Source organism: Lissotriton helveticus, chromosome 12 (genome assembly GCF_964261635.1).
Source record: "Lissotriton helveticus chromosome 12, aLisHel1.1, whole genome shotgun sequence".
NCBI classification, from domain to species: Eukaryota; Metazoa; Chordata; class Amphibia; order Caudata; family Salamandridae; genus Lissotriton; species Lissotriton helveticus.
This window is the reverse complement of record NC_136073.1, coordinates 547429693-547451605: the sequence shown is the minus strand read 5'-3', so window position 1 is coordinate 547451605 and position 21913 is coordinate 547429693. Positions and strand designations below refer to the sequence as shown.

The window sequence follows — 21913 nt, the reverse complement described above, 5'->3', positions numbered from 1 at the left end:
GCGATCCTCGATGGTGTAGTTTGCTTGCGTAAAACTGGCATTTTCTGTTCACCGGGGTTGCAAAGAGGTCTATTGAGGGTTTGCCCCACCGATGGAAAATCTCCTCCAAGACCACCTGGTTTAGTTCCCACTCGTGGCTGACTGACGAAAGCCTGCTGAGCCTGTCCGCCTTTTCGTTTAGCACACCTGGTAGGTGTTCTGCCTGAGTGATATTCCGTGTAGGCTCGCCCACTCCCAAATTTTTTGGGCCTCCTGTGACAACGGAAGAGATCTGGTACCCCCTTCCTTGTTTATGTTGTGTATGGCCGTGGTGTTGTCCATGCGGACAAGAACCGCTGAACCCTGCAATCGTGGAAGAAATGCTTGCAGTGCCAGACGGATCGCTCTGAGCTCCAGGAGGTTGATGTGAAGAAGACGGTGCTGGGGCAAGCAATGCCCGCTTACATGTAAGTCCTGAAGCACCGCACCCGAGCCCTCCAGCGAGGCAGCTGTTGTTACAACTTGAGGAGCTGGATTGCTGATGAAGGAGAGACCTTGTGATGAATTCTCTTTCTTCGTCCACCACAAGGCTGCTTTTCTCATTGCCGCAGTAAATACTACCTTGTCGTCGAACGAGCTGTGAACTTGCTGCCATTTCATGTCTAGTTGCTCCTGAAGAGATCGCATCCGCAACCTGCAGTGGGGTACCAGAGGGATGCATGAAGAAATCACTCCTAGAAGGGATTTGTAACGGCGTACTGAAAGACACCTTCTTTTAATGAACAAATGAGCCATGGACCTCAGTTTTTCTTGCCTTTCGAAGGATGGAAAAGCCTTGCTGAGAGACGTGTCCAGGATAGCCCCCAGGAACCGTGCTTTCCTGGAAGGGAAGAGAGACGACTTCTCACTGTTGAGAGTGAGGCCCAGATTGCTGAACAGAGTCGTACATGCCTTGACAGTTTCCTCCGCTGCCCCCCTGGAGGGGGCCTTCAGTAACCAGTCGTCCAGGTATGGGAAGACTTGAAAATGCTGTTTCCTTAGGAAAGCTTTAGGGTGCGTACACCACTGAGGGATAATGTATGGTCCTGATGAAAGCTGAGTGAAAGGAGCTCATTATAGCTGAAACATGTCGACCACGTTTGTTTAGTTAGGACACTATGGTTCAAATTGACTCATCCATTTAGTGTCCGGTTTTTCACTTATGTTTTAATGAAGGACGGCTATCCCTGTATTAAAATTGGTCTAGGGAACTGCTGTATCTTCTTTTAAATCACATCACCACTTTTGGGCACTAATGTACAGGCCCTTTTGAGAAAAAGAACCCAATGATTAAATTGATCACCAACTTGTCTGGTGTATGAGGGTTCATTTTCTAACTCACTGTTCCTCACACTAACCGCCTCTGTTCTCCATTTTTCCTTTCTTTGTTGCCCTTTATCAAAACTGAATGTGGGCTATAAGGTATCGTTTTTTTTGGTTTTATTGAATTTTGTCACTCTTTAGTTGTTTGAAATAGTTTATCCAAGGGGTTTAAGAGTGATCTTTTCTAGCCCTTTCTCTCTTATTGTTTTGACTATGTTTGGCAGCGCACAGCTGCAAGAGTTTTTTTGGTGCTTTCAAAGTGCCATACCCGTGCCGTTACCATGGAAGATCGAGGCCTCTCCTACTCCAGGGAGGAGGTTGATGCAACTTTAAATGACCCATCTCTGTTTGCTAATCCTTTGGTCTCCCAAGCAATCTCACAGACCATTGAGTGGGATAAGGTGGGAGAACAAAAAAGAAGCCGTATACGCGCCATTTTACATGGCACTATGCTCAAGGAGTATTTAACGAACAACATGGCACCGAAAGGCTTGCTAGTGACGAATGCACCACAAATTTTCTTGGACGACATTGTGTTTAGAAAAGAGTGGGCGCAGATCGCCTGGCATTGTACCCGAGACTGGGCAATATTGATTATAAAAACAGCTCTTCGCCTCTCAGAAGCTTTACTAATAGAGATCCAAGCTACAGAAAATCATATTAAAACAACTATAACCAGCTATAAAAAGAAACTGGATGAGTGTAATATGTATGCTCAATGAGTATAAGGACACTTTAGCGCAATCCAAGGTCCAAAAGTTTCAAAAAGATCTAAAGAGATGGTCCTATGAAAAAGTTTATCCATACACAAGTCCCGACTACACTCCACCCAGCCGTACAGATTATAACTCAGATGCATCAGATGATGTCAATTTGAGTGGGTCTAGCACTGGTAGTGTAGGGAATAAGCAAAGAGGCAGGGCCAGGGGCAGAAGACATCAGAACAGCCAGCCCTGGTATCCGTACCAGCAACAAGGGGGTTTTCACCCTAATGCTTATCAGCAGCCCCCTTTCCCTCCTATGATGGGCTGGAATCCACCATTTGCATCTCCCCCACAGTTCCATGGCAACATGTATCCCCAGCCTTTTTTAGGGAGGGGGTGGAGAGGCAGGGGCAGGAAGAGAGGGACTACTCAGGTACATTAGGATCCAATGGAATCAGTCGGGGACAACACCAGGAGCAAAACCCTAGATCAGAGGGCAGGCCCGATCAATCAGAGAGTCTGATCACGAATTTATCATCAATACCTTTAGGTCCAGCGGAGACTTCCATTCTGGAAAAAGGTTTAGGGTTTATTCCTACACCCCACCTTGATTGATTCAAATTGAATTGCGAATTGATGGATTTCTTCCGCAAGCTCAGATTAAAGAGTTTTTTTGAACATCAATCACAGGACAGTTCACAGACTGTGAGTAGCAACTCAGGCCTTAGACTGAAGTCGACCTTTACACCCCCCCCCCACATATGGTACCACCTGAAATAATTGCTTTTGAACAGGCAGTGTATAATGAAGTAGAGGCATTAGAAGAACCAACTCCCTACAAAAACCTAACAGCAGAAGAATACAAAGCCGTTCAATCACTCCGAAATAAGACTGAAATAGTTATCAAAAGTGCGGACAGGGGGGGCGGTATTGTCATTCAGGATGCCTCAGCTTATGATCTGGAATGTAGGAGACTTCTTGACAATAGTACTAACTATGTGACCCTCAGAGAAGATCCTTCACAGCTCTTGAAGGATGAGATCCTAGAACTAGTCACTACAGCAGAAAATGATGGGCTGATAAGTAAGCAAGAAGCTGATTTCCTTACAATTTCGGAAGGTAAAATTCCTTACTTTTATACCTTACCGATAACGCATATTAATCGCCATCCTCCACCGGGGCGCCCCATAGTTTCGGGGATAGGTTCTCTTTTGGAACCTTTGTCCAAATATTGCGATTTCTTTCTAAAACCATTGGTACAAGCCACAAGTACTTACATAAAGGACACTAAGAGCCTTCTAGGTTTGCTTCTCACAGTGGTAATGCCGGACAAACCTTGCTTCCTTGTTGGGTTAGACATAGAAAGCTTGTACACTTGTATCCCACAGGATGCTACCATCAAAGTACTAGCTGATGTCTTGGAAAGATCGTCTTGGGAGTACACCACCTCCCGGTCTTTTGTCATCGACTGTGCCACTTTGGCACTCAAAAGGAATTTTTTTGAGTATCAAGGCCAGATCTTTTTACAAAAGACTGGTACATCTATGGGCAGCACATTCGCCCCAAGTATAGCGGGGCTGTACGTTTACAACATTGAGAGTACCCACATCCTTGGGACGACCAACCCTTACACATCCAATGTTATCCTCTGGCAAAGGTACATTGACGATGTGCTGCTTATTTGGAAGGGTTCAGAAGATAGCCTTTTGGCTTTTTTCGATTGGGTGAATACATGCGATCTCTATCTTAAGTTCACCCATGAATATTCCACAGGCTCAATCGTTTATCTTGATGTGACCATTACTAGAGAGGGTAATCACTTACGAACAAAAACATACTATAAACCGACCAGCAAAAATAACCTTCTCCATTTTTCCAGTTTTCACCCACGCTCCCTTAGGGAAAACCTTCCCTTCGGTCAATATCTGCGTATACGCAGGAATTGTAGTGAGCTGTCTGACTTCAAAACTCAATCAGAAGGCCTGACTATGAAATTACAGAGAATAGGCTAAACCAGCAACATCTTAAATAAGAGTTACAAAAGGGCGAAAAACCAACACAGAGAAGCTCTTTTGGAAGAGTACCCGAAGAACCCTGAAGCAAGTGCCCCTCTGACTTGTGTGACCACTTACAGCAATATCTCCAACTCTGTGAGTCGTCGTATAAGCAAACATTGGAAGATACTGACGAGTAATAAGCATGATTGGCAGAAACCTGTTTTCTTATAAGAGAGAAAGAAGTCTTGGAGATGCTCTCGTACATACTCGTCCAAGAGAAGAAAATAGAGATACACATTAGAGTGTACTGAGAGCGTGGGGCTTACCGCCAGTAATCGGCCACTTCCCTTGTGGAGGATGTAGAGTATGCCACCTCACAACTCGTACCAAGACACTGGACCTTGAGCCTGGCAAGATCTGGCAACAGAGAAACCACACAAACTGCAATTCTAGTAATGTAGTTTATCTGATAATTTTCCCCAGCGGTTTAAACTACGTGGGCATGACGACCAGGAAAGTAAAGCAACGCATCTGCGAACATCGCAGCAATATTAGGTGTCGCAAAAATACCACTAAACTAACTGGACACTTTTTACAAACAAACCATACCCCCAATGATATCAAATGGACTATTATTGAACAGCTGAAACAGGGTACTGAAGCTAGTTTATTTGAGAAGGAACAACGGTGGATTTACGGCCTTTCTACCCATGTTTCTGGTCTTAATGATGCCGTCCCTTGGGGTTCGGTCCGAAGACGCTTAATGGCCACATTTCTCTGCCCCCTGGGTCCTTCAGCCCCTTTTAGAAATACTTTTGAGAATTTTTCATTTGACTTTGGCTTCCTTGGTATGATGAATGCTGTTAAGCCAACTGCCATATATGTCATATAGGCTCAGGCTGTCTAGGTGTCCCTATATATATAGATTTATATGTGTAGATTTCTTAGCTTACTAACTGGCACTGATCAATCGAGTGCCATATTACCTCTTCGCATTGCAGCGCCTTGCATCACGCGGCATTAAGGAATTTATTTTTATTTTTAGAGTGAGGGAAGTTTGTCAATAAAGTTGATTCACTTTTATAAAAACAAGCGGACACTATGCCCCTTTTTCATGTAATATCTCATTCTTATTACGACTGACTCTAGAATGGAGCGTTTGATTTTTTTGAGAAATATCTCGAAGGATCTTTTGATGATACAGGATCGTTTGCTTTGGGTCATTGTTTTTTACTAAGGGTATACACAAAGAAAACTCCGGGCCCTTTAAGAATATGGATAAGGCTTCCACCACGTGACGAACAACAACGTTACGCTTGATAACTCTGTGTCTCTCCACCACAGTACCTTTCGGGCCGTGGAAGTGTACACACTAGGTATCGAGCGGCGAGTCGTCCGGACATAAGTAAGTTGTCGTGTTCCGTTTTACATTCAGGGTCGAGGCTCTCCCGGTTATACTATTGATATTGAAGTTGTAAACAAGTAGACCGAGTGTTTTCTAAAAAAGACATTACTTAATGCCACTTTCCCGTAACTTTCTCTTGTTATGTAGTAACTCTGGGCGTGAAGGTTGCCCCTGCCACGAGCCCAGGTTGCTCATTCAACCTATAGAGAATGTGAGTGACTTTTTCATTTTTAACTTTATTGATCTTTCATGGAGTGCGGTTTGGTTTTTTGGCACTTGTGTAATTAATTTTCTGTTTTCCATGCACCTAATCGGTTGATGGTCCATTTACTAAACAGTATTATTTCTAGCCATTCATAATTTCCGGAATGAGCACCATAAAGGAAATAGAATTTTTCACGTATATATAACGTTGACAAGTCATTACAGTCCACAGCCAAATATAGTTGGTTAATTGTTGGACGTCCATACAGGCATGGAATTTCGCGTTTAACCATGCTGTCAATGAATTTTGCGATAATACACACGATTCAGATTGGTGAATGTGTATTTTGTCTTTAGTAGTTTATACAATATGGAGAACTTTATGTCTTTATGGAGAACAATTGTATGAACATTCAATTATTGAGTGTTTTGTTAAGACTGTTGGCAACTCATTCACATATTTGGGCGTATAATAAACTGCCGATTATGTTTGATGAAAGTATTACATGTCAACGGTGATAATCTGCCATGTTGGAATGACTTTTTCTATTTCAGATTGAAGACCCTTAGCAAACTAAGGAGAGTCTACACGGGAGTTCCGTGAATTTGAAAGTATTGTTGTATCGCCACAGGTGGGGTACGCTTTAGGGTGAGTACACCACTGTGGGATAATTTATGGTCTTGATGAATGCTGAGTGAAAGGAGCTCATTATAGCAGAAACATGTCAACCACGTTTGTGTAGTTAGGACACTATGGTTCAAATTGACTCATCCATTTGGTGTCCGGTTTTTCACTTATGTTTTAATGAAGGACCGCTATCCCTGTATTAAAATTGGTCTAGGGAACTGCTGTATCTTCTTTTAAATCACATCACCACTTTTGGGCACTAATGTACAGGCCCTTTTGAGAAAAAGAACCCAATGATGAAATTGATCACCAACTTGTCTGGTGTATGAGGGTTCATTTTCTAACTCACTGTTCTTCACACTAACCGCCTTTGTTCTCCGTTTTTCCTTTCTTTGTTGCCCTTTATCAAAACTGAATGTGGGCTATAAGGTATCGTTTGTTTTGGTTTTATTGAATTTTGTCACTCTTTAGTTGTTTGAAATAATCCTTAGGAAAGCTGCCACCGGTGCCAGCACCTTGGTAAAGATCCTCAGGGCAGAGCGAAGTCCAAAGGGTAAAACTTTGAATTGGAAGTGGCTCTTGGCTACTGTGAACCGAAGAAAGCTCCTGTGGGCTGGATGAATGGGTAAGTGAAAATATGCATCTTCGAGATCGAGAGTGGCCATTAAATCTCCCGGATTGAGGAGACGTAAGATATCCTGGAGAGAGACCATCCGAAAGGATTGAGATATGAGATAGGTGTTTAGCTCCCTGAGATCTAAGATGGGGCGCCATTTCTCCAGCGTCTTCTTGACCAGGAAAAACCTGGAATAGAAACCTTCCCCTTTTTGAGAAAGGGGAACCAGCTCTACAGCTCCCTTGAGGAGCATCTGATGAACTTCGAGCCGCAAGAGACGCAGATGTTTTGAAGGCATGGCGGCAGGGAACTTGCAAAGTGGCATGTGAATAAACTCCAGTGCATGGCCATCTTGAATTATGTTGAACATCCAACGGTCTGATGTTATCCGTTTCCAGTTTTGGAGGTATTGAGACACCCTGCCTCCCACAGATGTTGATGGGGAGGTGGGTACAGCAGGGAGAGCAAGAATGCCGCTATTGCTGCTTGGAAGTGTCACGTCCCTGGCGATTCTGTTTTCCTCTAGCGTTGGACCTAGAGAAAGTAGAGGTCTGGCCCTGTTTCTGCTGGTATGATGGTCGATATGATTGAGGCGTTGAACCATAAGAAGAGTACCGTTGTTGTTGGTACGAATCTCTGTAGGAAGTAGTACTCTTTCCTCTGGCCCCCCGAAAAGGAACCTTCTGATACTGAAGAGTACAGAGAGATCTTGCCGTCTCCGTATCCTTTTTTATGTCCTGGAGGGCATCGTCGATATGCTTGCCTAACAATGCGTCACCATCAAATGGAAGGTCCAGGATCTTGTTCTGGACCTCCGGCCGGAATCATGTCGCCCTGAGCCAACCTCGGCGATGAAGAACAGCTGCGCCTGCCAGCGAACAGAAAGCCGTAGTGGCAATATCCATGGCACAGTCTATCACCTCTGCAGATGTAGCCTCTCCCTCCTGTAGGATCTTCTTGGCCTCCGCCTTGGACTCCTGAGGGAGTTGATCCAAATATGGTGAGAGATCGCACCACATTTGGCGATCATATCTGCCAAGGATCGCCAACGCATTCGCTGCTCATACCAAAAGATTTGCCATAGAGGAAAACCTCTTCCCGCATTATCAAGGCACCTGCCCTCTTTATCAGGAGGAGTTGTCAGGGGTGCAGAAGGATTGAGTGACTTTCTCTGCGCCGCCTGCAATATTACCGAATCCGACTTCGGCTGACCAATCAAAGACGCCAGACTATCCTCAGGGGCCTTGTACTTCTTTTCGAGGTGTGGCAAAACTGGAATCACCGTAGCCGGGTTCTTCATGTTCTTTAAACCGTCGTCCCAGACATGGCTGACAATGGGAATGGACCGGACTACTTTCCTGTAGGGCTCCTTAAAATCATAAAGGAAGCACTCTGTTTGAACAGAAGGCAACGGAAGTTTGAATCTACTGGAGGCTCTTTCCATCAGTTTGGGAAATCCACCAATGTCTGCCGGGGGAGAGTCCACTGGATCCAGAGTAGGTGAAGCTGGGCCCGGGATCACAGAATCATCCCACTCTATACCTTGGTTAGACCTGTTGCCATCGTCCTGATCCTGGTCCGAGGAATCATCTTGTACATCCTGGACCACTGGAGGTATACCTGACCCAGAGAAACCACTGCAGAAGCTGATGGTGCAGGCACAGCTTGTACTGCAGAGAAAGAGGAAGCAGGGGGGGGGAGCAGTTTGAGAAAACCCGGTCTTATAATCCTGCAACATGCTCTGAAGATCTGCCAAGAGGGAAGAAGGAACTGAAACCATCTCCTTACCTGCGCCTTCCTGTCCACGATAGGATTGCTGGTATGAGCACTCATGAAGGTATTCGCTCTCAGAATCAGTGACTTGGCATTTTACCAACAATTGTGAGGGGCTATGGGCATAGCCAAAAGAGTCCTGATCATCCCCATCAGAATCCTCTTTTTCTTCAAGTAACAGTGCGGGAGGCAAGGGGGTAACCCTCCTTGGAGACGTCATATGAGGCGTTATCCTCCTTATGGAAATAGTAATCCTCTCCGTCGACGAAGATGTCGTTGACGGTACCGTCGGTGATGGGGTTGCAAGAGAAACCATCATCGACGAGGTCTTCGACAGAAGGTCGACGGTTGAATCGGCGACGACGAGATGGGTGTCGTCAAGACTGCCGTCGATGAGACCGTCGACACTCCTGCCGTCGTCGTCTTCATCATCGTAGTTGCTCTCGTTGACGACACCGTCATCCTCGCTACCGTCGTCGACACTCTCATCGTCGTCGCCGTAACCGTCGTTGACGCTCCTGTTGACGCTGACGTTGATATGTGAAGACTAGAAGGCACCATCGACGAGCCCGTCGACGGTGCAACTTTTTTCACCCAGAAGTCTTCGTCGACGGAGTTTTCTGCATCGTCGTCAACGATCTGGAATCTTTCTCTGACTTCTCAGATGTTAGAGAAGAGGGCTTTTTAAAGGCTTTAGCAGACTCCACCACTGCTGTAGCTGAAGGTTAGCTGAAGATAGTCCTTCACTCTCCTTTGCACCGTGGTGAGGAGATTTGCTAGGACTCCAGCTCTCAGACTCACGGGGGTCTTTTTTGAGGCCTTAACTGGACTTTCTGCGGATGGTGAAGGGGAAGCCCTACCCTTTTTCACTGACCTTCTAGATGAGGTGGAAGATGATGAATCCTCACAGTCACTTGACAGAGTTTCCTTCCTCGACTTCAGCTTCTGGAGTCAAGTGAGGAGGGGGCCCTCACGGTCCCAGAGGGCTTTCGTAGAGAAGGTGAGGCAGATCTAGCAGTCCGTTGCCTTGTGATCAGGGTACAGGCAATAAATGCAGTCCTTATGCCTGTCCTCCACATACAGCCTTTTCTTGCCACAGGTGGAACAAGCCTTGAAAAGGGCTTTCTTCTCCTTGCCAGACATTTCCAGATGAAACACCAAACAATTCTGAAGAGAAAATGCAGAAAAATTGTAAACTAGAGTTGAAGTGAGCAGAGCTCAAAGGAGACTCCCTTAGCACAACGTGCGCTAGAAAATCTGAGGCTCTGAGGTTCTCTCAGGAGGGTTCTATGGGGTGAGGCTAATCTGATTGGCTGTTGCTTTGCTTTGGTATCTTTTGCAAAAAGAGGTAGATATGCTACAAAAGGGAATGAGGCCTAGGCCTTTTTCTTTCTCTTTTGTACCTACTGCTATGTTATTTTGTTACCGAGACTCCCATTCCGACGACGGGGAATGATACAAGCTATGGGAATCTATGAAAGTTCCAATACTGGAGTAAGTATATATATTCAAGATGAAAATGTGTTATTTTCAGAACTCATAAGCTAATATTTGGAGAAAATGGTTGAATGTCCAATTCAACCATTCCAAACATTGAGTTGGGTAACAATTAACTTATGTCAATTCACTGCCAAGATACCACTCCAGGTGAATGTGTGCTTAAGAATACATTCACTATGTTATGCTACATTTAAAGCTGATATTAGAGTGATAAATCATGCAACATTGGGTGACTTATCATTACTTTGGTGCATTGCAGCTATGTCGGTTATATATTACCTAGGTGCAGGCGTTTTATATTGATAATGAGTGTTTCAGTACTACTGGCATCCATTCCTTGACGCACTGAGGTGATTACAGCTGATAATCTTCTGTGGCCACTTATTTAATCTTGTTGGATGTGATTACTATTACAATACTAATATTAGTAGTTCAGGCTAATTTTCATTGGACATAAGTAACTCTTTTTAGAAAAAAGGTTGGAGACCCCTAATGTAAAGACTGCTGACCCTGAAGAGAAAACGCCAGTAGAGAAGGATAATCTGTGAGAGATTAAAAAAAAATCAATGCCTAGCATAGCAGAAGATAAAGGAGAACTCAGATGGGACTACCTTTCATATTACATGCTGCAGGAAATCTGAGGTATAGTGGCCTATGGGGGAGTGGTGTGTAGAGTGCTGGAAGCTGATTGGCTGAAATGTGTGTCTTTTTCTCCAAGTTTGTTTGGTTACTAAAGTGACACTATTTATACAAGGCAATTTCCTCACCCCATAGCGACCACAATCCTCTGCTGGTGGGGTTATGCTGGAGTGACTTATGGCGCAAACAAGTGGGACAACCCCGGTTTTGCACCATGGCGGTGCCCAGCGACCAGGGCAGACGGCTTAAATGGGGCAGGGTTGTGCAGGAAACGTTTATGGATACCTTATTGCCTAAAATTGAGGGGTCACTTGCAATTTGTATGGACCAAACCACTACAAACCCCCAAATCATAGTAGCCTTTGACTCTATTTGTGTACAAACTGCCAGGGATCTCATGACACCCCCATCACGATTCCCCCCGAAGCCTCATAAATGGTTTGATACCAACTGTTCACGGGCCTATAGATCGCTGAAAAGAGCATTAAAGGCTAAAGTAAGGGACAAGGTCCTAATTTCCAACTTGAGGCGGGAATATAAAGCTAACATCAAGGCGAGGAAAAAAATGATTAAAAATAATGCATGGAACGATCTCCTCACCATAGATGTCCTTAGAGACAGCAAGCAATTTTGGGACATCATAAATCACCCTTTCTTTTCGGGGGATGATAATACTGCCATAGACTGTGTGATCCCTGATGAGAAGTGGGTGCAGCATTTTAGAAGTGTGTATGGCAGTACTTGCAGCGAAACAGCTAGAACTACAGAGGGGGGTCACTATTCACTCGCAGTGGAGTATACTGAGGAGGAGGTTCACAAAGCAATAATGGAATCTTCCAAAAACAAGGCGCCTGGCCCCGATGGTGTGCCGGCGGACTTCTTCAAATACTCCCCGACACTTTGGTCTAAAGTATTAACTAGAGTCTTTAGGGCAATAAATGAAGGAATCTTCCCTGATACATGGGCAACATCGATCATAGTACCCATTTTTAAAAAGGGAAACCGGGAGGACCCAGGGTGTTACCGCCCTATTTCCCTCATTGACTCTGCCTTTAAGATCCTGGGCAGAGTCTTATTGGTCAAACTGAGGGAAAACTTAGAGCAGTGCGGGGGGGCTCTCGAATATCCAATATGGGTTTCGAGAAAAGAGGGGCACTCTGGAACAATGTTCCAACCTGCATTTTTTGGTCTCCAAATATACGGTGGCCGGGGAGGGGTCGGTATATTTGCCTTTATGGACCTCTCCTCGGCCTTCGACCTGGTGAACAGGTCTAAGCTATGCTCTCTTTTACTTGAGATTGGGATAGAGGCACATCTAGTAGCATTCATTGCTAGTTTGCATCAGGACCTTTCAGCTAAAATAAGGGTCTCTAGGGACGGCAGGTGCACAGACAGTTTTAGATCTGAGAAAGGGGTGCGCCAGGGCTGCATCCTGGCCCCCCTTCTCTTCACCATCTATATAAATGGGCTGGGGAAATACCTGGAAGCAGGTTCGGCTGACGTCCCGCGTATAGGAGGAGAGCAGGTTCCGGCACTCCTATACGCAGACGATGCTGTGTTAATTGCCCTTACGGGCATTGGTCTACAGGCCCTTTTGGACCGATTTGGCTCCTTTATGGAGAATCTTGACTTAAAAATTAATGTAATGAAGTCACACATTATGATTGTAGGCAGTAAAGGAAATAAGTTACATGCTAAATCTTTTATTTGTAAGGGTGAGGTTCTTTCCAGGGTCCCTGTTTTCCCATATCTGGGGGTTCTTTTCGATCAGAGAGGCTCCTGGGTCCCCCAGATTAAGGCAAAAAGCATAAGCCTGGCCCGATCGACCTCAGCCATGTTGGCTTTCACAAAAAGACTAGGGGCCAAACCAATGGAGGCAGTGATAAAAGTATACAACAGTAAGAGCATCCCAATTGCCATGTATGGGTCCGCCTTGTGGGGATATGTAAATACGGATAAAATCCAGAGGGTGGAAAACGGGCTTATTAGACAATTTTTATCTGTTCCCAATTCCACCCCTACCTTCACGATCCATGAGGAAATTGGTTTGACCTACATTACTGACAAACTGAAACTGGAACCTCTTATTTTTTGGGCAAAAACATGGCTGAACCCAGAATTAACACTTAACCACGCAATTCTTAAAGATGTAACCTCAAGGGATCAGGCCATGAAAATACCCTGGTTGAAATATATCAGATCTGCATTTGCTACGCTTGGGAGTCCGGAGCTTTTTACCTTACCAACTAATATTAGGAGGGAGGATATCAGGTGGATCAAACAAGAGTTTCTGGAGAGGGCTGGTTTGGAGAGAGAGGAGCTGGAATTGAGGAAACCGTCTGTAAGAGCTTACATGGTTTTATCCACTTCCCCCTCTCTGGAACCATATTTAAAAATCGTTACTAACCCTCTCCACAGATTCTTGTTAAGAAAATTCAGGATGAACTTGATTCACTATTCACTTGGTAATTTCCCCGTGTGGTCAAAACCAGAAGACGGCCCACCCTGTGACTGTGACCAGTTTTCGAACCAGGATACCCTCCATTTTACATTCTTTTGTAGCCTGTATACCATAGAGAGGGCAAAATATTTATTACCCACCCTGAAAGCTGCTGGTTTTGTTCAAGTAAAGCCAGCACTAATTTTCCTCCAATCATTACCGGACACTCATACGATTTTTAGTGTTGCATGCTTTCTAACAGCTGCCTTCAGATTAAGGAATAAAAAAAATTCTCGAATGTTTTACTTTAATTCTATTTTAAATTTGGCACTATCTGTAATCATTTTTAAACATTTGTAAATATTATGAAATATTGAGATTGATAATTTATTATCAAAACTGGAAATCAAATTCATTGATGCTTTTAAAAAATTGTTCTGTATTATATCTTGCCTTTTATGATTTTAACAAAAATCGAATAAAGTGTATTTTGACTGACTGACACTATTTATAGGCCTTTCATGCACTTATTAAATTATACTGCGAGTTGAAAGTTACTGTGAGTCTTCCAGCTTAATAACATGAAATGATTCAAGCTTGTGACTCTATGAAAGATTTAATGCTGGAGATAAAAACAACAACTCAGGGTTCCAGCCACTCACCATACACATAGAAACACACTACCTCGCCCCCGCAAGGAAGAAGTATTGCTACTAAAAACACTAAACCTATTGGCACTGTCCTAGCTCCTTTCTTAGCACTACTCCACGAATCGGACAGTTTCAATTCTGAGCAAACAGAATAATAATATTGTGTTTTTTCCCTCTCTGTCATTATAATTGTACAATTATGCCTAAATGTGGTTTATCTATTCAGCACATTTATTGATTATAAGTAATCAAAAAGAATAAAAGGCACTGCTGGGCACAAAGTTCTGCTTACGCAAAATAGTCATTTTAGAAAAGAGAGCATCAATTTACAACACACCACACGTCTTAATTAGCAGTGAATGTGTAGAGGTAGGAAGCTTTCAAAATTCAAATCAATCACTTACTTATCTTCTTACAGTTCTGAAGTACAAAAGTGACAGCTTTATTAAGCTCCTCGTCCTGAGATTCAGTCAAAAGTTGAATCATTAAAGGAAGTCCATTGTTTTTTAACAGGTCATATTGATTTTCCTCTGCGAAAGAAACAAGGACCAGACATTTAACAATAGGTTACTCAATAGTATTTAGCTTGTCAAAACACAGCAAGAGCAAGACTATACCCATGTGGGTTCAAAATCAAGGTCTGCATAGTTGGGAACAAATGAACAAGTTACTTACCTTCTGTAACTATGTATCTGATAAAACATAGTCTAGACGCAGTTTCCTTAACTTTTGAATACTCCCCAGGCGACAGACTGGATCCAGAAATGTTCCACAGCAGTACAACAGCGCACCGGGGGGCGGTGACGCATGGCACCTTACAATGTTGGCACCAGATATGACATCAGTGGAGCCAAAGTCCCCTAGGGCGCCCTGACATCAGCTTCTTCTGTGAAACTTTCCACGCGGAGACACATGGAAACTGGCTGTGAAAATCATGTGCTAAAAAAGAGGAAAAATCTTTACAACAAAAAATGAAAAAGGGGGAAAAAGAGTATGATAATACCAGAGAAGAGCCTGAGGAAAACGCCAAAGAGTCAAAGAAGCACAAGTCATGTAGAACAGTGCCCAGAGGCATATGACGCAGTACACCAGAAAAACACCCTCTACTCCTTCTGAAAAGAGTCAGTACTTCCGCGCTCTCACCGCCAGACCGTAGGTGGACCTACCTGAAACGCTGCCCGGACCAGTAGGTACTGGCCATCATCCTCGTGGCTCAGGTACATTATAGTTTACACATTATGCACACTGCTCTCATCCCAAGTTGGGATTAGTACCGCTGGCGACCACACATCCTAAAATGGCCGCCGCATTCTCCGGTACTTTGTCTATGGCTTCCCTTAGTATACAAATGCATCGCAAGGTCACGTGCCTCCGCATGCCTCCTCTGTCATCACACTCGGTCACACTACCAGGATGGCGGCCGACCAGTACGTTACCAAGAGGGTTGCGCTCCAGTGTACCAGCTCATGCCGCTGTGACACCACACCACTCTGCTGCCGACAGCCGGGAGCATAACTGAGCCACGAGGATGATGGCCAGTACCTCCCGGTCCCGGCAGCGTTTGGGGTAGGTCCACCGAAGGTCTCGCGGTGAGAGCATGTAAGTACTGACTCTTTTCAGAGTACACGCATTCTTGATTCCCTGACTTTAACCTACTGGGTGTGTGTTTGTCTGTTGAATCACGAGGCAACGGACAAACCTGGAACTACCATGATGGGATTGACATTGTTGTGACATGGATAACTGGATGACAAGACTATGCTGACCCTACTATGCATAGACAATGGGTGCTTTTATTTAAGCACAGTGTTTTGCTACGCTGGGTGCCGCAATGCATCCTATGGGTTGTATGTCGCACTTATTGCATACCAATGGGGCTCCTTGGTGTCCCCTGCTTTTGACTTGTCATTAAAGACTACCACCTTGAGATGAGTGTTGTTGTGGATCTTCCATCACTACTCCAAGTGCTTATACCCCTGTGACTCCCACCTTTCTTAGGACACAGTACTAAGAGGTGTCTTTACATGCCGGGAGTCGATGTTGTGAGCCAGTAACCCAACTAGGGCGAGTCCTTGATTCCTTCAGCTACCATAGGAGTACAGGCTCCTTAATACCCGTTTTAACTCATTTCCTTTCGCCACTTCACGCACAAGCATTCCACGACTGGGTGATGCATGTTTCTAGACACTATGAATGTTTCACCATTGCAGTATCATTGATTGATTGATTGATAGGCTTTATTTCGATATAAAAATACCATAAAAGCTTGTACAACAATACAAAATACAGCATAAATAACAAGCACATGCTAGATACACACACATGATTTAAACAGAAGGAAGTATTAAAACAAATCAAACTGAATTAAATTGACAAGGAAAGCCTTTTTGTGCGGATCAACCAAGACCATTTTAAAAATGTTGACACAGCACAAACAATCACGGTGGATGTGTCAGACATTAAAATACGCATCGCCACTATATGCTGGCGGGTGCCTAAGAGTCTACATAGGGGTTTTAACCAACGAATCCTGGGTGCACGATAGTCCGGACATTCAAAAAAGATGTGAGCTACCAACTCTACTCGGGTGGGACAGGACGCACAGAACGGAGAAAATTGGTAGGGCCGTTTCCAGCGGGCGACTACCTCACCTACTGGAAGAATCCCTACGCGAAACTTGAAATACAAAGTACGATCAAAGGGGATAGAAAAGTATCTAAATAGGGTTCATAAGCCACCACATCTTTGATTCTCACAAAAGCTACAGTAGAGTTGCAATGTCGTGAATCTGAGTGTAATTTAGCTGAGACCCAGTTCCAGTACAACTTTTTAATCGTAGCTTTGGGTGGGGCTGTTCTCGATGCCCATGCGTCTGGTAACCCTATCTCCACCAGTAACCGTTTGACATCCCTCAACCATTTAATCCTGGCCCAGCCTGCCATAGCCATAACCTCTGATAATGCTTCCGCGTAGGAGGCTAGTTCAGGCTCCCGCCATAGACGTGCCCAGAGGAGCAGGGGGCGAAGTTGCGCTTGGTCCCTGATGGATCTGCAACCTAGATCCAATAGCACTGGTACTGTTGGTGTGCACCATGGGAGAGCCATCAGATCTTTCAAAAATGTGCTCTCCGATTTAGCTAGTGCGTCCAAGTTGCAGGTGCCCCACAGCTCTGCCCCATATAGGGCGGCACTGACCCCTCTGGCTTTATATATTTCCACAACTGGGGCTATAGGTTTACTAGTTGAGGAACGTTGTTCCTTGAGTAAGGTGCCTCCCACCCTTTTGTGGCCCAGTAGCATTTTTTTGGATGTGCGGGTTCCAGGTAAGGGAATCATTAAGGCGAATACCTAGATAATCAAACTCGGAGACCCTCTCCAGTGTCTCGGAATTCAGAGCCGGAGGTCGACCGAGTTTCTTTGGGGGATTCATAACCAAAAACTTAGTTTTGTCAGTGTTGATTACCAACCCCCTCAACAGACAAAACTCCTGAAAGCTGTTCAAGAGGCTCTGAAGACCCATAGGGGACTTTGAGATAGGAAGAGTATCATCTGCAAAAAGCAGTGTTGGAATCCGTTTGCCCGCCAAGGATGGAGCGTCCGAGGGATTTCTTAGCAGATGTTCAACCACGCCGTTTACATAAAGAGAAAACAGGGTGGGGGCTAACACGCATCCCTGACGGACGCCCCTTCACACGGGGATCCTATCGGTTTTTTCACCCTTCGTACCCCATCGAACCTGCGCATAATTGCCAGCATGTAATTTTACCAAAAGAGAAAGAATATGCATGGGCAACCCCAAATCTAGCAGAACCTTCCATAGCTCCTCTCTGGGAACCAGATCGAAGGCAGTCTTTAGGTCTATAAAAGCCAAATATAGACTGCCCCCGCCCAGCACCACCACCTTCCAGTATAGAAGAGCCAATCTGAAGGCCTGCTCAATGGTACCGGTACCAGAGCGAAATCCAGCTTGGAGGTCCGACAAGATGTTGTTGTCGTCGACCCACTGGAGCACCCTTCTCAGGATCACCTTCCCTGCCACTTTTTGGGATGAGTCAATAAGACTTATTGGCCTGTAGTTGGCAGGGTTGTCCCGACACCCCTTCTTGAATATCGGGACAACCTCTGCCCCCTTCCAGGATTCAGGTACGGGCGCACCTTCACTAATGGCATTTAACAGTGATGACACTAGCTTCCCCCACTCCTTGGGATTTGCCCGAATTAAGTCACCCGGTAACCCATCAGGCCCTGCTGCTTTCAAGGGCACCAAAGTCTTGATTACATCCTCCACCTCTCTAGCGGTAAAGGGAGCATACTCTAGGCCTCCTGGACAAGCGGCCAGTGAGAGGATAGTATGGGTAGTTGGCTCATTGGAGGTGTAAAGAGACGAGAAATGATTAAACCAGCTCTGGGCAGGGATGTTACACGTTATCAGGGTGCTGTCTGGCCTGTCCCTAGATCTTATGAGATTCCAGAAGCTTCTGGCATCCCTATCAAAGCTCGCTTTCCTGAGATCCGCCCAGAACCTGTCCTCCCATTCTCTCTTCGCTGCAAGGAGAGTCTGCGAGTAGTCTTTCCTTGCCAATCTTATGGGAGCCAAAGATTTACTCTTAACAGCACCAATCAGGGAGTTTTTCTTCTCCCTACATTTACTCGTGTACCAACCATATGGGTTCAACCTTTTCTCACACTTATCAACTTGAGAGCCCTTGCTTGAAAGATGGAAAAGTTCACTCAAAGCCTTGGTGGTAACACAAAAAAGCGCTGAAACTTCCTCGGGCTTAGGAATCATTACATCAAGTTTAGACTGTGCAGTATCTAGGAGTGCCGCAATGGACAGCACTTTCTTTTCATCCATGATGAGCTTACTCCATCTTAGGCGCCTACCACAGTTGGAGGGGTATACCTCCTGATGGGTAGACACCGAATGAGGGGCAAGCACCCCCGGATTCAACGTCCACAAGGGACGGAGGACAAGAGAGAGAGGATTGTGGTCACTCTCAACTGTAGAAAGTACCTCCATATCCTGCAAATAGCCCCATAGTTTTATATCAAGAAGAATATAGTCTATCCTGGACGTATGATCCACCCTGTTGTAGGTATGGGCTCCAGATGGATCCGAAATTGTCCTGCCATTCACAGCCCTAAGGCCGAATTCTAAGTTTAAAGAGTAGATTTGAACCGCCACCTGAGACCACCTTCAAATGGGAGGTAAGGTTAAAACAGGTATACCTCTCCTAGTGTCTTCTTCAGCAGTCCCCAAAGTGTCTTCCAGTCCGAGGGGCTCGAACGTACAGTTAAAATACCCTGCGACCAGGACGTGAGAACTGTTAGTGCCTCTCCCAAGCAAGGATTCCAACTCTGCCACTATGGGAGAGTCTCCCTTTGTACCCCTAGCATAGATATTAAAAATATCTAGGGTCAGCCCTCTCCTAGGGCCCTTGAGTGATAAGCTCAAGAGATCGAGTGAGTTTGACACTTGCTGGGTAACTTGACAACCAAGTGAAATGGCAACCCATATGAGAAGGCCTTGTGAGGGGCGGCCCTTCCCGGAAGGGGATGGTACTGCTGGCCGGAAAAAGGATGAATAACCTACCTTGTGACAAGGCTCTCTACTCCAGGTCTCTTGGAAAATACAAATAGAGTAGCCCTCCACAAGGGTGTTCCATTCTGGTACGGCCAGCTTCCTCGTGATGCCCGCAACGTTCCAGCTGAGAATCCTTATATCTGGATCCGCCACAGGAGGCTCGCTGTGAGGTACGAGGTTGGAGACCCGCTCCCCCTCAGGGAGTATGCAAGATTCACTTTCTCCTTGCTTGTTTCGAACACTCAATGACAGACTGATGTTAATGGTCTCCAAGTCAAGGGGCTCCGTCCAAGAGCTCGAGCCCGAGGACAGGGAACCCACCCCGGGAAAAGTATCGTATCAATATCCTGGCATCCCTCCATATGGTCGCAGCTAAGGAGCCAGCTGGTAGGGCATAGGGAAGGAGTCGTAAATGGGGAGAGCAAAATTGTGTCTCCCTCTACCATCCAAAACAGTCCCATAATGGTTGTCAGCTGATCTTGGGTAGAAGTAGGAAAAATCTACTACTCCAATGCCGGCACCACTGATCCCTAGGTTCTGATTGCAAATTATCTGGGCAACCCTAACATCCTTAAAATTAACCACCACACAGTCTCCCTCAAAGCGCTTTTGCCAGTGACCCACCCACCCTACCCTTCTAACTCCCAGAATCAGCCCGTCTAGTTCTCTGGGCAGAGGTCTATTTATCCTTAGCCAGTGCATAGTTTTGTTTTTTAACATCTGGAAGGATTCTGGCTGTCCCGCCATCAAGGGTGGTACATTGGTAAGAATAGCAACATAGGGATGACAGGCAGGGGGCAGACTCATGGGTGGTATTCTGGGGGCTTCCTTGGGGGGTAGTACACTGGGCTGGATGATAAGGGGAGGAATAGAGCTGGTTCTTCTTGATTGGGCTAGTTCAGAACCTTTGCCAATTCCAGAATTTCTTAGGTTGGCATGGCCATTTTTACTAGTGGCCTCGGAGCCAACGGGCTTCTCAACAAGGGTATTAGTTGCCCTTGAGGGATCTGGACATTTAGTTATGTTCTTTTTAACCAGCCCTGGGTTCCGATTGCCCCCTATGGCAGTGACAACAGGTAGAACTAGGGCCTCAACCGCTGACACCCCATTGACCGTTCCATTTGCATGGGATAACTTCTGTGGGGTAACAGAGGTCGCCCTAGCAGCATATTCCCCCCTGAGTCATCGGCCCCAATCCTGGAATGTAATTTAATTAAGGACTTGGTAGAGAAAAAGTTATCCAGAGTCGCTTGCTCAAAGCTGTCCAGCCGCTCCGCCAGCCTTTTGACCCTTTCTACGACCGGAGTCAGTAGAGATTTCATCATTTTCTCTATCTGGTCAATCAGGGGGATCTCAAGGGGTGTGAGCTCGGCAGAAACCGTAGTCGGGATATCTGGTTTAGCTGGTAACACAGCGGAGAGCGCACCCCCGTGTCACCCTGAGAGCGGCCTGCACCAACCCCTACAGACTTTTGAGTCGCTGCCACCCTGGTTCCGAGTTTCCTAATTTGTTTGTAAGGTTTGGGATGGCAACCTTTACGAGGACTAGCATTTCTTTTCCTTTTGGTGTGAGCAATTCTGGCTACTGCGTGGGATGATAAAACTGGTGAGGGAGGTGGGTCCCCATCGCTAGAAGTGTTATCAGAGGTAAGCATGGGGGGTGGGGCATTAGTAGACTTCGCAACCATAGTTTCATCGTCAGTCGATGCAACTAAGTCTAACGTACACTCCACCCTATCAGGGCTAAACATCAGAACAGTTGCAAGTGGCTTGTCCAAAAGTGGGCAGACATTCGATACAGAGTCAATTGCGCGAGCTGGAGAAAGGACCGGCGCCGAGAAGCCCAAGGACGCCCGCTTCTCTAAGGGGAGTTTAAGGAGTTCAACAGATAGGCGGCGCTCAGCACGTCTCTCAGCTAGGGCAACTTCTCTATCAATCTCACGGGTAGCCCTAGAGAAGTATCTGTCTAAAGGGCCTATGATTGCAACCCCTACCGTAGAAGGTAAGGGATTAGATGAGGGATTAAGTGAGTGCGTAGACATGTTTAAAGACAACTAACTATGAACAAGAGAATCGTAATCACAATGTGTCACAGCACAGCCCCCCCCCCCAATGTGAATCGCTAGTACAATAACAGTGTGTAAGACTCAAAAGGATAACAACTCACTGTATCAGGAGAGAGACAATTTCCAATAGTTCTGAGCTAACTGTCAGAGGGTAGGCCCAGCCAGCCTCCTACAGCCCCTGGCGGCCACAGACGGCTTCTCCCGGGACGCTGCCGCACGCTCCCGCGTAGCGGAAGGTTGTGTCCGATTTAAGGGGGCGGTAGTGGGCGGGGGGCGGGGCAAGCAGGGAGAGCAGGTGCAGTTGGTTAGATCATGCAGGGACTCCTGGGAGATGGAGTCCCTGCGGCACTGCTCGCAGCCCTGCAAAA

The 21913-nt window shown here is 45.8% G+C and overlaps 1 protein-coding gene across 8 annotated transcripts in view; it reads right to left on the bottom strand.

The window, feature by feature from the left end:
- Nucleotides 1-21913, bottom strand: part of TERB1 (telomere repeat binding bouquet formation protein 1) — a 1077176-nt gene that overhangs the window by 563075 nt on the left and 492188 nt on the right. For all 8 annotated transcript variants that reach the window (XM_078669239.1, XM_078669238.1, XM_078669242.1 and 5 more), the window contains one exon: nt 14302-14427. In XM_078669239.1, coding sequence (XP_078525365.1) covers nt 14302-14427 — 126 coding nt within the window. The remainder of the gene's footprint in view (nt 1-14301; nt 14428-21913) is intronic.